Raw genomic sequence first — 14,242 nt, 5'->3', positions numbered from 1 at the left:
ATCGGAGTGCGTGGGTCTAAATTCTGACTTTGTAGCCCTGCTTTCACCCCATCCTGCTCGTAGTGTGATACAGGCAGTTTGCTTAGCTTCTCAGAACCCACTAGAATGAGAGCTGTACAAGAGTAAGGAGGCTTAACCTGGAGCAATTGCAAGTCATCTCTGATATGGCTGGAGTTGGGCAGTGATGGCGAGAAATGAGTCGTGGCCAAATGTGAGGTAGGAAGTCTGCGGGAAGGACTTCCTGCTCATAATCCCCTAGGTGATCGGACCAAACCTCTCGCCGAGGCCAAAGTATTAAAAACACTTAAAAGGCATCAAAGAGTTGGCAAGAAGGTGAGGCACATCAGCTAAAATTTGGGAAATGATGAAGCCCAGAGAAGTAAGCCCAGTGTTCAGGCCTGCTTTTGCCTTCAGGACACCTGCCGTTCTGGAAGAAACAGTTGTGAAACGGATCATGCTCTTGGCAGCCTCACGGGGCTATGGAGACAAAGGTCAAGGTCTGGGCTCTGTAGGGGTGGAGGACTCTCATAACCCTCTCCCCCTGTGGCTGAGGCTCCTAAAGGTGAATCCAAAATAAACTCACACCCTGTGTGGACTGAAGTCCACCCCAAGTCACCAGGGGCGCAGGGAGCCTCCAACATTGAACTTTGATTCCCTGGCTTCAGAACAAGAAAGCCCTTCTTGCCTGGAAGCCACAAACAAAATCCTCTGAAAAAGAGATGATCCTCAACCTCAAGTGACCCCTATACCTCTTTCACACATAATCAAAGCAGCCCCATACATGCAAGACACTGACAACTAGAATGGGCAGAAACAACATGCAGAAAAAAACGTTCCTAAAATGACTTAAGATATTAGAATTATTAGACACACTCGTTATTAGACACACTCGGTAAAACAGTTCTCTTTACTAGGCTCGAAGAATTAAAAGCCAGGCTTCAAAAGTTCCGCAGGGATCTGGAAGCTACGAAAAGTGACAGAGTGGTATTTCAAGAGAACTGGGTAGAAATTCTAGAACTGGGGAATATAGTATCAAAAGTTGAAGGCATAACAGACATGTGTAATAGTGAATGAGACACAGCTAAAGAGAGAATTAGTAAACCGGAAGGTAGAGTAGAAAAACTCTCCACAGTGCAACAGGAAGAGACCGGAGGATGAACAAGGCACAAGAGAAGGGAGGAGACATAGAGCCCACAGTGAGAAGGAATACCACGTTTCAGCAGCAACACAGAAGGAGAGGGGAAGGGAAACAAGGCGATATGTTAAGAGGCGATAAGTTAAGAAAGTATCAGAGAATTTTCCAGAAAGACTCTAGACCAGAGATTCCAGAATCCAGACGAATTCCAAATAAGAGAAAAAGAAATCCAAACCCTAACGTATCATAGTAGAACTGCTGAGAAATAAGGAAAAAGAGAGGTAGGCTGGGGCTTGGTTGAGAATGACCTTGCGTGATATGCTTAAGGTGGGGTGGGGTTGGATTCTCTACGGAAAGGTTCTCGTCAAGGGAAGAACAAAGCCAGATTTATGATGCTGAAGGTCACTCTGGCTGCAGAATTGAGCCGTGACCTGGATGGGGGCCCAAAAGGAAGGAAGGAGGCCAGCTGAGAGCCTACTGCCATAATCAAGGTCAGAAATGGTTAAGTACCTAGATTAACATAGTGGTAGCAAGAGGGTGCAGAACAAAACACACCCAGGAGGTGGAATCCAGGAGGGGTGGGGGACTATTTAGATGTGGGAGTGGAGTAGAAAGAAGACTGGTGGTAGAAGGATGGCAAAAATGACCATGACACCCCCATCCCACCTCCCCCCACCATATCCATTCCCTTTGCAATATGACCTTGAGTCCTTCCCATCAAGAAGTGGAGTCTGTTTTCCCTCCCCATGAATCTGGCTTGGCCTTGTGATTCTTTGTCCAACAGAATACAGGGCAAGTAATGCAGCAGTTCCTACTCTAAGCCCCAGAAGCCTTGGGTGCTCCCACTTGCCCTTGGACAATGCCTCTGCTACTAGAAGCCTAGGCTGCCCCACAAGAGGAGAAGAGATGTGTGGTCCATCTCATGCTCATCTCCAGCAGCCTGCCAACCCCCAGAGTAGAGCCACCCGGCCAACCTATAACTGACAGCAAATCAGGGAGCCCCACAAAACCAGAAGCATTGCCCAGATGGGCTTAGCCTAGACTGCCAACCTTCTGAATCATGACTTAAATGAACATGTGCTGTCTGAAGCCACAAACGGCTGGGATGATTTGTTACACAGCAACAGCTAACTGACTTCAGAGTCATGATTAGTAGTGATATTTTCCAAATTGGGGAAATACAGATGTAGGCTGAATGAATGAATGGTTCTTCCAAAGCTCTTCTAAAATATGTGAACCAAAAAAGTTTAAGAACTGTTATTTATACACAAGTAAAAATGGCTCACAAGCCATGTGTGTGCTCTTTTTTTTTTTTGAAGAACTCCCTGGTAGCAAACACGTCCATGGGGGCAAACCCTGTGGACAGAGGGCCTTTCCATGGGAACAAACCTGCAGCTTCGTTTCCCTGGTCTTCAAATCCTTGGCGGTGGCCGTTCTCATCGCAATGATTCTAACCAGCTTGGCATTTTCCACCTCTAACCACTGCTCGAAGTCCCTCAGGAGTTGGGAGAAACCTTCATGGCTGCCTTCTTCCTGGAGTGGGTTTGCCTGAAGGAACGCACAGCAGCACGACCAACGCATCAGAGGTGAAACAGCCCCCCAGGCCCCCATCCCGGGGGCCTCCTCTGAGGCAGAGGGTGGGGATGAGGATTTCCAAAGGTGAGGAGGGGGCACGTCTCTCCATTCAGGGTGGCCACATTAGGAGTTTAATTGTGATTCAGGTCTGGGGGTCCTGCGGGGTTGGGGCGGCCCAGGGGGTCAGTGTGGGCCGGTGCTCAGGGCGCCCTGGGCCCCCCGGGGCTGTGCCGCAGGACCTCGTGGATGGGTGCCTGCAGACCGCGCAGGATCACTGCACTTTCAGCGCCGAGCTGCTGGAGCTGCGACAGTGAGTCATCGTGGTCACCTGCTGGTCTCCTAGCGGCAGTCACCACCATTCCTTGCCAGGATGGCTATAACGGTGGTCAGCCTTGCACACACCTGTCCCTCTCTGGGCTCTGCAGCCAGAGGGAGCTGTCTAAAATGCAAGTCCGTCCAGCGAGGCCATCTGTGTGGCCCTCTGAGAGCCTCAGTCCCGGCCCTGCTGGACCCTGTGGCGCGAACCACCTTCCCCGCCAACACCCCCACCCCCGGAACCCGAGCCCCAGACACCTCTTGACCCCTGGCACTTGTGCTCTCTCCCTCTGTGTCTCTCACACCGTCTCCTCTGCATGGGACACACCCCTCCTTTCCTCTCCCTGACTTCCGCTGGGCCGTGAGGATTCCCCTACATTTTCCCAGGAGGCCTTTGCTGTCCCAGAACTGGGTCCCGGTCCCTCTGCATCAGCTCCTACAGCATCAGCCCTCGGCCCTGGCCCACTGCCCTTACTTAACTGCCTGTGATTCCCACTTCCTTGCTCCTCAAAATGTGCTCCGAGGCCCAGCGGCCCAGGCGTCCCCCTCCAGCTTCAAGAAATGCAGAGTCCTGGGCCCTGCTGAAGTGGGATCTGCGTTTTCCTACGCGTAGGGAGCACGCTGCAGTGTCAGAGGCTCTGCGCTGGGGTCTGCATTCCTGTGGGTTAGAAGCGCCTCTGCTTCGCCCACAGCCGGCCCTGGCTCCAAGCGCAGGCCTCCGGGCACAGCCACATTGGGCAGGTGATTCGGGAAGGGGCAGTACAAGAATACAGGGGAGACTGAGAGCTGGTGTGCGGTTTCCGAAGAACGAGGAAGGAACGTCTTTTCAGTGCGGTTCCTTGTTTTAAAAGCCGTCAAGAGAAGGGATGGACGGCACTAGGTCGTTAGGCTAGATCTTTTGAACAAAATACAGCTTATGGCACAAAAAAGGGACCCAGCCTGCATGATGGCAGTTTGCAATCCGGGGCCAGCAGGAAGCTCTCAGCCCTGTAGGGCCGGCTGGCTACCTCTTCTCTGAGGGGTGAGGACCTGTCTGCCCGAGGGACGCTTCTGACCTTTCCTGTGGCCTGGGTCTGGGGTCTCTGGGTCCCTCTGTGCCGTGGCACAAGGAGCAGGGACAGGTTCACCCAGGCTGGGACGTGGCCGAGTCCTGAGCTGAGCATGTGGCCCCAGGCGAGGAGGGGGCTTTGTTGAAGACCACCCCCCATATCCCTGACTCCGGCCCCAGCCTCCCAGGGCCCAGGGAGCCCCGCTAGGCAGACGCACCTGACGGGGACGCCTGGAAACAAGATCCATGGGATCGATGAGAAACCCGGCCTTCGGGATGTTGTTGGTGAAAATCATTTTCTTCCCTGAATCCACTTCCGTCTTCTGCAGCTGCTGGTTTCTGATGAGGCTGAGGAGACAAACGGCCCAGTCACCGCGGTGATGCAATGGGGACTCGCCAGGTCACTGGGGCATCACGTGGTAGGAGATGATCTTTCAGGTCAACTATCCTTCGGGTTTGTCAGAATGTTCCCCAGACACATGCATTCCCAGTTTCCCACTGGGGACCCACCTTACGCTGTCATTAAAGTGCCTGTACCCATCGATGCAGGCGAGGCCCAAGCCAGCGCGGGCGGGAGGCTCACCCCCGCGCTGGGGCACTCCCTGGCTTCTACTGCTCCTACTAGAACTGTCCTTGGGCCAGGGCGGAGATGCACGGAGGCACCTGGTGCCATGCTCAGCACCCAGCCAAACCCCAGCCTCCTGTTCTAAGGGCACCACTGAGCTCTCCCCTGCACAGGAAGGGGGTGTTGCCTGAGACCAGGCTCAGAGCCGGGGACCCCCCTCACCTCAGCAGGCTTTCCTCCAGCTGCCTCAGGGCCTGCCAGGACTCCATCAGCTCCTCTAGCTCCTCCTGGACGATGGCAGCCCCTTCCGGAGAAGACTTCTTCATCACCAGCCGGCCGTGTGCTTCGACCAGGGGCAGCTGGGCCTCCTTCTCCGGGAATTCAGCCAGCAGCCTCTAAAGGACACACATGCGCACACGCAGCCCCCCACAGTGAGCTCTCGGGGCCGGGGTCTCCGCTCCCCCGTGTAGAATCTTTGGTCTCCCAAGCCTGCCTTCTGGGAGGCAAGTGAGGGAACTGGAACAGCCACCTTACCTCGACTTTGACCTCCTGGGACTGGGCGTCCCATGTGCCTGCATCCTCCTGGTGTGATTCCAGCTTCTGAGTGACCATGGCAATCCACTGTCGCAGCTCCAGCAGCTCGTGGCGGAAGGTGCAGTGTTCCCGCACACTCTGCTGGCCCCTGTCCATGAGGTCCTGTAGCACAGCCCCGGGGGGGGGCCCAGGGCGCTCTGAGCGCTGGCGGCCACTGGGCCTCCGGGCCCCTCCATCCTGCAGGACCCCCGGACCTGCCCTGGGGCAAGATGCACCCCCGCCAGGGCTCCCCACCCAGCAGGAACACAAGAGGTGAGTCCTCCCTTCTGCCCAGGACAGGGAATTTATTCTGGAAAGACCAACTCTGGTTTAAAGTATCTCTAAGCCTGTCTTAACTTTTATAGACGGTACCATGTCTGGATGAGGGTGTGGGCAAGTGGAGCTCCTGCCCACTGCTAGTGTGGGTATCAATCATACACCACGGGGGGAAACCACAGGTCAGTATCTACTACAACTGAACACAGGCATCCCTACGACCCAACCATTTCACCCCTGGGTGTCTACGTAACAGATACAAACATGTTTTCACCAAAAGGCATGCGGGTGGTGTTGCTTCTGATAGCCCCAAACCGGAAACTACCCAAGTGGCCATCAACAGAAGTATGGATACGTATGTTGAGGTAGCTTCAGACAGTGGAATATTTTACAGCAGCAAGAATGAGCAATCTACACAACAATCTAATCCATTATGAATGAGGGGAAAGCTAGAAGCCAGAGACAAAAGAAAACGTTCTGATTCAATGAAAATAACGTATAAAATCAGGCAAACCCAATCCATGGTGTTCCAAGTTGAGTGTCAGGTGCCAGGAGTGGTGGGCAGCGACTGTGGGGGGCATGAGGGGCTTTGGGGGCTGGGGGAAGCCACTATTATTCTGTGTCATGATCTGGGTACTGGTAATGTGGAGTTTTAAAAAACTCATCAAACTACACACTTAGATGTTTGCTTTTCTATATATGATTACACTCTGATAATTTTTGAGAATGGTCTTGCTTCCCCCCACCCCTCCTCTGGGTCAGCCACTCTGAGCTCTCTGAGGCTGGGGCCTTGTTCCTCTGTCTTCAGGGAAGGAGGGCCCATGTCCTCCTGGTCACCCAACCTGGGGCCCTCTGAGCACTCCCTCTCAGCCCACGGCAGAGCACTCAGACCCCAGGGTCTCTCTGTGATCCCTGGCAGAGGCCCAGCCCTCCTGCATTCCAGATGCTGGCTGACACCACTGGAGGCCAGGCCCACTAGAGCTGGGGACACAGAGACAGTGCATCTCATCTTCCTGCAACAAACCAGTGACCAGAGCCGGAAGAGTCACCTAAGACTCCACTTCTCCGCAATGTCGTCACCACCGCCACCACTCCTGTCTGCTGTGCACCGGCTCAGACCCCATGCTTTCAATAGCCTCGGGTCCTTAGGGGGGTAGGTGCCCCCCCAGGGGGAGACAGGAGGATCACCTGGGCTGTGGGGGAAGGACTTATTAGCACTTATGAGATTTAAAAAGCCCTGAGTACCACACTAATAAAAGGGGGGCGTGACTTCTTTGAAGTATGTAGACAATAAATGAAGAGTCACAAGAGCATTGGAGTATCAGCATTCGGCCACCGTTAATCATGCTCCGTTAATGCTGTTTCTAATTATTATCACCATCAATCGGACTCATCAGATGCAGGCATTAAAGTTGATGTTTGCTGTTTCCCTGGGTTCTGTGAGCTCCCAAGCAGCAGGGACAGTGATTCCTATTTCTCTACGCCCCCAACCCAACCTTGAGACCACTAGCCACTCATTTATTAAGTGGAGTTAAATCAGGTCATCTAGACCTTATGCATCACTTAGATCAATGAGCATCTACAGGTTGGAGCCGTGTTTCTTGGAAGCTTGCGGGCGTGGGGGTGGGGGAGGGGGGTTTGACTGCTATGACAGTGATGGGGCAGGGGTGACACCTGCAGATACAGTGAGAGCGACAGGTGTTGCCATCCTGCTGCCCCATGGCCTGCAAGGTTTCCTCGTGCCCTACCTGAATCCACAGTGCTGAAAACCCTGCCCATCATGACCCGAGCTTGGACACTTTCCCCAGCTGACAAACACAGAGGTTTCTCCAGTTCTAATAAACACGCTGGTTTTTCCAGGAAGGCCTCTATTTCGTCAACTGATGGAAGACCGCGCTTTGGTGCAACTGAAACTTCACCAAAGGTTGTTCACATTTTCAGAGAATCTCATAAAGTAGAGGCATTTTGGCTGTCACCCAGGCGGGGCACATCTTCCTGTGACCACCTTCAGCGCTTACATGAAAGACAAGCATTTTATTCTAACTTGCCTTTTTTCTCTCCTATTACAGGAAGGGCATTACATGCCATTCTTAAATTGTGTGGGTCACTTATACTCTCTCCGAGTTTCGGGATGGCATGGGATGTTGGGAACATGTTATTAAAATAGACTGCGCCTGGGTGGCTCAGTTGGTTGAGCGACTGCCTTCGGCTCAGGTCATGATCCTGGAGTCCCGGGATCGAGTCCCACATCGGGCTCCCTGCTTGGCAGGGAGTCTGCGTCTCCCTCTGGCCCTCTTCCCTCTCGTGCTCTCTATCTCTCTCTCTCAAATAAATAAATAAAATCTTTAAAAAAACATAAATAAATAAATAAATATAAAATAGGCTGGGCCCGGCAGAGTGCAGAAGCCCGCCTTAGACTAAGTTTTCTTGAGGCATGGCTGCCTGACAGCCGGCTCCACAATCCCCAGGGTACTTGTGACAAAGGCAGACCCAGGCCCCCATCTGAATCAGCCACTGAAACCTGTCCTCAGGCCAGTTTTGAAGAAGTCTGCACCCCATTCCATTCCCAGGGCTCAAGGGGCCATCAGAAGTGTGCGGACCCCACGGAGCCCCAGGCGGCCGCTAGAGGGCACTGCAGAGGAGGCTCCGAGCAGCCGCCGCGCAACGCTCAACTGCCCTTACCACAGCCAACGCCCACTGTGCCCCAGGGTTGCTATGGGGAGCAGAGCAGCCTGTTCTGTTCCTTGGCCTCCTGGCACACCTGGATTTGTATCTGAACTTGCTGTTTTGCTGACTCTTGGTCCATCTACCCACTAGAATATAACCCCCCAGGGAGCAGGGTCTTTGGCTGTCTGGCTGGGGCCCAGAACACTGCCTGGCATACAGGACGCACTCAATAATCATCTGCTGAATGAATGAGGAAGAGAAGAAAGGAAGGGAAAAAGAAAAACAGAAAGGTTTGAAGGAATAAAGGAAGAAAAGGCAGAGAAAGACCCCCGGAGTGTAGGATCCCAGGTGCCCGGGTTTACCTCCAGAGACCTCTGCAGGGCCTGGTAGTCGGTGGAAATCTGGTCCATTTTGTGCTGGTGGCCGGGGTTCCCCTGGACGAGAGGCCTCATGGCCTCCATCTCTGCCCCCAGGTCCAGCGCCTCTTCCTGCAGCCCCTGCAGGAAAAGCAGCAAGTGTGGCTGCCCTGTTTGCCTCTTGTCATGGGAGCTGATCGGGGGGGGGGGGCTCTGAGTGGGGGAGCTTGGGAGGGTCCTGGCATGATGGGGCTACCCCACCCCAAGAGCTGCACCATTTGGCCATCTGATGGGCCTCCTCTCAGAGCTGGTGAGATTTTTTAAAAGGAGACAAAAATATTCTGGGATGGGGCGCCTGGGTGGCTCAGTCTGTTAAGTGTCTGCCTTTGGCTCAGGTCATGATCCCAGGGTCCTGGGATCAAGCCCTACGTTGGGCTCTCTGCTCAGCGGAGTCTGCTTCTCCCTCTCCCTCTGCCTGCCACTCCCCCTGCTTGAGCTCTCTCTCTCTCATTCTGTCAAATAAACAAACAAAATCTTAAAAAACAAAATTCTGGGACACAAGCCTGGAAGGCATCTCTGGGGAGCAAACTCCCATCTGAATTCTTACTTGATGACCACCTCTCCTTGTGAAGAATCACACCCCAACTTGAGTTTCAAAGCCCCCAAATGCACCATTCTTAGTGTCTTCCCAAGAACCCTCTCAATGTATGCATGAGCTATGCTTGAGTTTTAAAATAATTGTATCGCATGCATTTAAAATCTTGCAAGCTCCTTATCAAGCCGATAATTATCAACAGTCAGCCTGTGTGCAGTCTGCATGTGTTTTAAAACATTTGTTCTTACTTTTAAAATCCAATTATTTAACTGGACCTCTGTACTCATGAGGAACACTTAGCAAAGCAATTTAAAGAAAAATGAATGCACACGTTAGACTTTGGAATCACAGAGTAAACATCATTTTGTTGGGCTCCAGAATCAGCAGTTCACAGGTACTGAATGTCTCTCAGAGGCCAGAAACCACCAGATAAATCAGCAGCGATTCAGACAAAAGGTCAGAGCTCAAGTGAAGGGGCTCGGTGATGGCTGTTTGGTCAGTTATTGCTGCCAGCGGGGAGCTGCTTCTGGGCGCAGCGGAGAACCCGAGCCAGGCCACTCGGGCCCCACCAAGCCCTTACCTGCAACCTTGAAAGCTGGGCCTGTTTCCCAGGAAGGTCCTGCTGAAGCCCATTCTCAGCTTGGACCCTGCCATGGAGGTCTGAGAGCTTCTTCTGGAGGGGCTTAAAAGCAGCCCCAAAATCTTTGTGTTGGGCCAGCAAGCTCTGCAGAGACACACACGGGCAGCACAGAAATTAAGAAATTTCCTCACAGGCACCTTGTACAACCAGCCCCTCACAACCCCACGGCTCTTTCTCCAGCCTTCTCCTGGTGGCCTCATACCCACTCAGGCATCACACCCTCCAGGAAGCCTTCCTGGAGCCCTTGCAGGGGTTGGACGCCCTCCTTGGAATCACCGTGGGGTCCTCACATGACGGCTGTTCTGCTCTCTAGTACAGAACTACATCGTGTAACACATCCACACCAGATCCCACCAGAGGCCTGTTTTTGTAAATAAAGTTTTACTGGGACACAGCCATGCCCACTCCTTTACAGCTCTCCGGCTCCAAGGGCAGAGCTGGACGAGCTGCCGCAGAGACCCTCTGCCCCACCGACCCTCAGATGTGGGCTGAATGTTGGCTCCTCGGGTGAGACGGATCCTGGATGTGAAAGAAGCTCCCGGCGGGCATCCTCTCAGAGCCCCGTGAGCAGCTCACGCTCAGTTCATGTCTGTTACGTGAGGGAACACACTCCCCACCACCCGCCACCTTACACCTTAGCTTCGGCGTTGTCATTCAGAAATGTCTTCCTAATAATATTGGTGTTCAGCTCTATGGTGGTTTAATTTTACAGGCGATTTTCTCTGCATTTTCTCCTTTGACACCTGCCCCCACCCCTCCGGGGAAGCCCGTTCTGTGTGACAGCAGTGTAGAGGGGGACTTCGGGGGGGTGGGGGCAGAGGTGGGGGCGGCAGGTGCGGGACACCAGTGAGAAGGCTCGCTCGTTCACTGCACCCGGTGTACAGCCGAGGAGCTGAGGCCATGGGGACAGAGGGAAAGGGCAGGCCACCCAGCAGCCAGAGGTGCAGCTGAGGCAGGGATGCAGGCCGCCCCCCTCCCTACCAGGAAGGCCTGGACACCCACCTGCAGCTTGCTTTTCCTCTGCAGAAGGCTGTTGTGCAGCAGGTCCCGGTCCCGCACGGAGCTCACCACCTGCTCCAAGAGGGCCGCCGCTCTGTCCTGGCCGAAGACGCTCCTCAGCAAGTCTTTCTTCAGCGGCAGCGCCGTCAGCTGCTCCTTCAAGCGGGAGCTTTCAGCCAGGGCCGCCTACGGCAGACAAGGCATCCGGTAAGCCCAGGGCCCCGGCAGGGCAGGCCCGGGCTGGGAAGCTGTCCAGGAGCGCATCTGTCCTGCCGCACGTGCCCCGCGGGATGCACGCCTTTGTGCCGGGGGTGGAGGCGGCGGCAGGGTGCATCAGGGAGGCCCTGCATTTCAGGGTCAACGCGATTCCTCTCTCGCCCCCCACTTCTGTCTTATCACCAAAGCCTGGGCAAGAACTCCACCTCCTCCCTAGCCACCCCCACTGCCACTGTCCGGTGATCCTTTCCTCAGTGACCCCCACCCCCCGTCGCCGACAGCAGTGGGACTACCCCTGGAGGTGCTGTTTAGGACATTCTGAAGGGGCTAGGGGCCTAGGGAAGTGTGGTCAGTGGGAATTCAGGAAGGCACCCCCCCAGAGGAGGTGACACCTGCGTGGAATCATGATGTGTAGGAGCTCGCCAGGTGAAGGAAGGACCTAAAGGAGACTTATGTGATGAGTAGCTGGCTCCCACGCAGCCGGAACTCAGCACAGCCCAGGCCCCACCTCCCCCAGGAAGCCTGCCCTGACCACATCCCCAGCCTACACTCCCTCTTCCCGCCCCAAAGCCCTGGGCCAAGCCTCGGGTTCCTGCTGCTTAATTCGCTGCTTGGGGTAAACACGTCTTGCTGCTCTGAGGGCCCAGGGGCCCGGAGGCCAAGGGTCTTGTCTTTAGCTGGCCAGAGTCCTTCCATTTTATACCTGTGATGTTGCTGAGATACTGAGCTAGCCACAGAGCTGGGAAGGAAGAACAAAGACCCCCAGCCAGGTAGGTAACTATAATTCAGGGCACAAAGTGATCATTTCCCTTAAAGTTTCGACAGAGCCCTATGGGTGTTCGAGGCAGAGCTGAACCCTCCTGGTTGAGGAAATCCAAGAAGGCTCCCTAGAGAGGGCAGTTTTGCCAGCAGCCCTGGGAGGGCAGAGAGAGTCCCTGGAGGAAGGACAGCATAAACATGGCGGGCACAGCTGAATTAGCGTAACCTTCCCACGAGGGCATGTGGCTTGTGATCAGCCACAGAGAGGACAAGCCTCTTTAGGGAGAGGGTGCCCTGCACTCCCTTTTCAGCAAACCTGGACACAGGAGTTCAGAATTCGGCCTGGCCACTGTGAGTGTGAATTCCGTAGTAGCTGGGAGGACTTGGGTAGTTCTGAGACTCAGTTTCCTTATCTGCAAAACAGGCGTAGTCACACCCAACTCAATGGGGCTGTATGAGGCTGACATGAGGGGAGGCCTAGACAGCATTTAACATGGTGCACAACCCACAGCGAGCACACACTAACAGACGGCCCTTCTCCGCTAGGGTCATTACACCAGCTCTTACGGGATGAACTGTGTCCCCTGCAAAAAGATATGAAGTCTTAGCCACCATCCCCCACAACTACCTCCGAATGTGACTTTATTTGGAGATAGGGTCTTTACCGAGGTAACCAAGTTGAAATGAGGTCACTAGGGTGGACCCTAATCCAATGTGACCCATGCGCTTATTAAAAGGGGAAATCTGCAGGCACACGCACTCGGAGGGAAGAGAAGGGGAGAAGCCGTCCACGTGACCAGAGGCTGGGATTGGAGGGTTGCGTCTGCAGGCCAGTGAACACTAACAACCGCCAGCAAACACCAGGGGCTCGTAGAAGCAGGGAAGGCTTCTCCCCTAGAGGCTTCAGAGACAGCGGGGCCCTCCAGACACCCTGATCATGGCCTTGCCGTCTCTGGAACCATGAGAGAATGAGGTTCTGTTGCTCTAAGCCACCGAGTTTTGGGCACTTTGTTACAGTCACCCCCGGAAACGAGTATTTCAGCCATGTCCAACGTTGGGGCCTGGTGTCTCAGTTCTAGAGGAACTTCGCAGGTCCATAGGCTACTCTGAGGCTAGGTGTAGGAGCTGAGCCAAGAAATATAGGGCTGGCAGCTTGAGCTTAGCCCCTGAAAGCCATCCTTCCTGGGAAAGCCCGGTGAGCATAATCCAAGACATGATCCCAGCAGCAAACAGCCTTTAAACGTGGACAAACCCAGTGCTGCCCACTTTTCCAAAACACTGCTCTGTGAAACTCCTGTCCTGGGAGGTCCTGAGTCACATTCTAGAAAGACAGTACCTCTCTCTCCTGCCTGGCACAGGTCCTGGTTAGCTTTCTGCTCCAGTGAGGAGGACAGGATGGGAATGCAATTGTGGTCCAGCAGGAAAAGCACCTGGCGCCGAGTCAAACAGACCGGGGTCAAAGCCAGCCCTGACACTCAGTTGCTGTGTGACCTTGAGCAAGTGCCTTCCCCTCTCTGGGACACGGTTTCCTTAACAGTCAAAGGATAATAATAAAATTGTCCTGCCTGCTTCATAAACCTGTTCCCAGGACCCAGTGTGACAGCAGGAATAGGAACATAAGAGGAGAGGCTAGAACCCACCATTCTGGCTTCAGCTCTGCCTCTCAAGTGGCCTGACCTTGAACAAATGCCCTAACTTCTCTCTGGCTCCGGTCCCTCCTCAGCAACATGAGGAGGAAAATGATGGAAATGGAGATCAAAGTCTGTGTACATAGGTATTCAACATATACAACTGATGACAAGGAAAACTGGAAACAACCTAAATATTGTAAGAATGGAAAAGCATATCATGCAGCCATTTAGAGTGATGACTCTTTGGAAACATTTTATCTTTTTTCCTTAAATTTGTAGTTGAAGTATGATAGACATATAACATTATATTGGTTTCAGATGCACAACGTAACGAGTCGATATTCGTATTTGCCGCGAAAATGATCACCACAATAAATCTAGTACCATCCGTCACCATAGAAAGTTAGAATTATTTTTTCCTTATGACAATGAGAACTTTTAAGATTCACTCTTTTGGCAACTTTCACTATGCATTACAATATTGACTATAGTCACCATGCTGGACCTGACATTCCCATGACTTATTTATTCTGTAACTGCAAGTTTGTACCCCTTGGACCCCCTTCACCCATTTTGCCTACCCCCAACACCTGCCCCATTGGCCACCATCATTCTGTTCTCTGTGTCTACAAGTTTTGTCTTGTTTGTTTTCTGAGATTCCACATAGAGGTGGGATCATTGTTGTATTTGCCTTTCTCTGCTTGACTTACTTCACTTAATATAATACCCCCAAGATCCATCCATGTTACTTTAAGCGGCAAGATTTCATTCTTTTTTATGGCTGAGTAGTAGCATTCCATTATATATATATGATAAATATATGATATATTTATCACATCTTCCTTCATCCATTCATCCATCAGTGGACACTTGGGTGGTTTTCCGGCCTTCA

At 53.2% G+C, this 14,242-nt stretch overlaps 1 protein-coding gene across 6 annotated transcripts in view; it reads right to left on the bottom strand.

Moving 5' to 3' along the window:
• The window catches only part of SYNE3 (spectrin repeat containing nuclear envelope family member 3), a 121,589-nt gene that overhangs the window by 27,263 nt on the left and 80,084 nt on the right, over positions 1–14,242 (bottom strand). For 5 of the 6 annotated variants that reach the window (XM_027569069.2, XM_027569073.2, XM_027569068.2 and 2 more), the window contains 7 exons: positions 10,748–10,930; positions 9,686–9,829; positions 8,517–8,651; positions 5,173–5,334; positions 4,861–5,033; positions 4,292–4,421; positions 2,525–2,683 (listed from right to left, as the gene is read on the bottom strand). In XM_027569069.2, coding sequence (XP_027424870.2) covers positions 2,525–2,683; positions 4,292–4,421; positions 4,861–5,033; positions 5,173–5,334; positions 8,517–8,651; positions 9,686–9,829; positions 10,748–10,930 — 1,086 coding nt within the window. Of the gene's footprint in view, positions 1–2,524; positions 2,684–4,291; positions 4,422–4,860; positions 5,034–5,172; positions 5,335–5,500; positions 8,395–8,516; positions 8,652–9,685; positions 9,830–10,747; positions 10,931–14,242 lie in introns of those variants that run through there. The other variant, XM_035727880.1, reaches the window with a different exon arrangement.

Source organism: Zalophus californianus, chromosome 6 (genome assembly GCF_009762305.2).
Source record: "Zalophus californianus isolate mZalCal1 chromosome 6, mZalCal1.pri.v2, whole genome shotgun sequence".
NCBI classification, from domain to species: domain Eukaryota; kingdom Metazoa; phylum Chordata; class Mammalia; order Carnivora; family Otariidae; genus Zalophus; species Zalophus californianus.
Note: the sequence above shows the minus strand (reverse complement) of the source record. Positions and strands in the feature narration are given on the sequence as shown.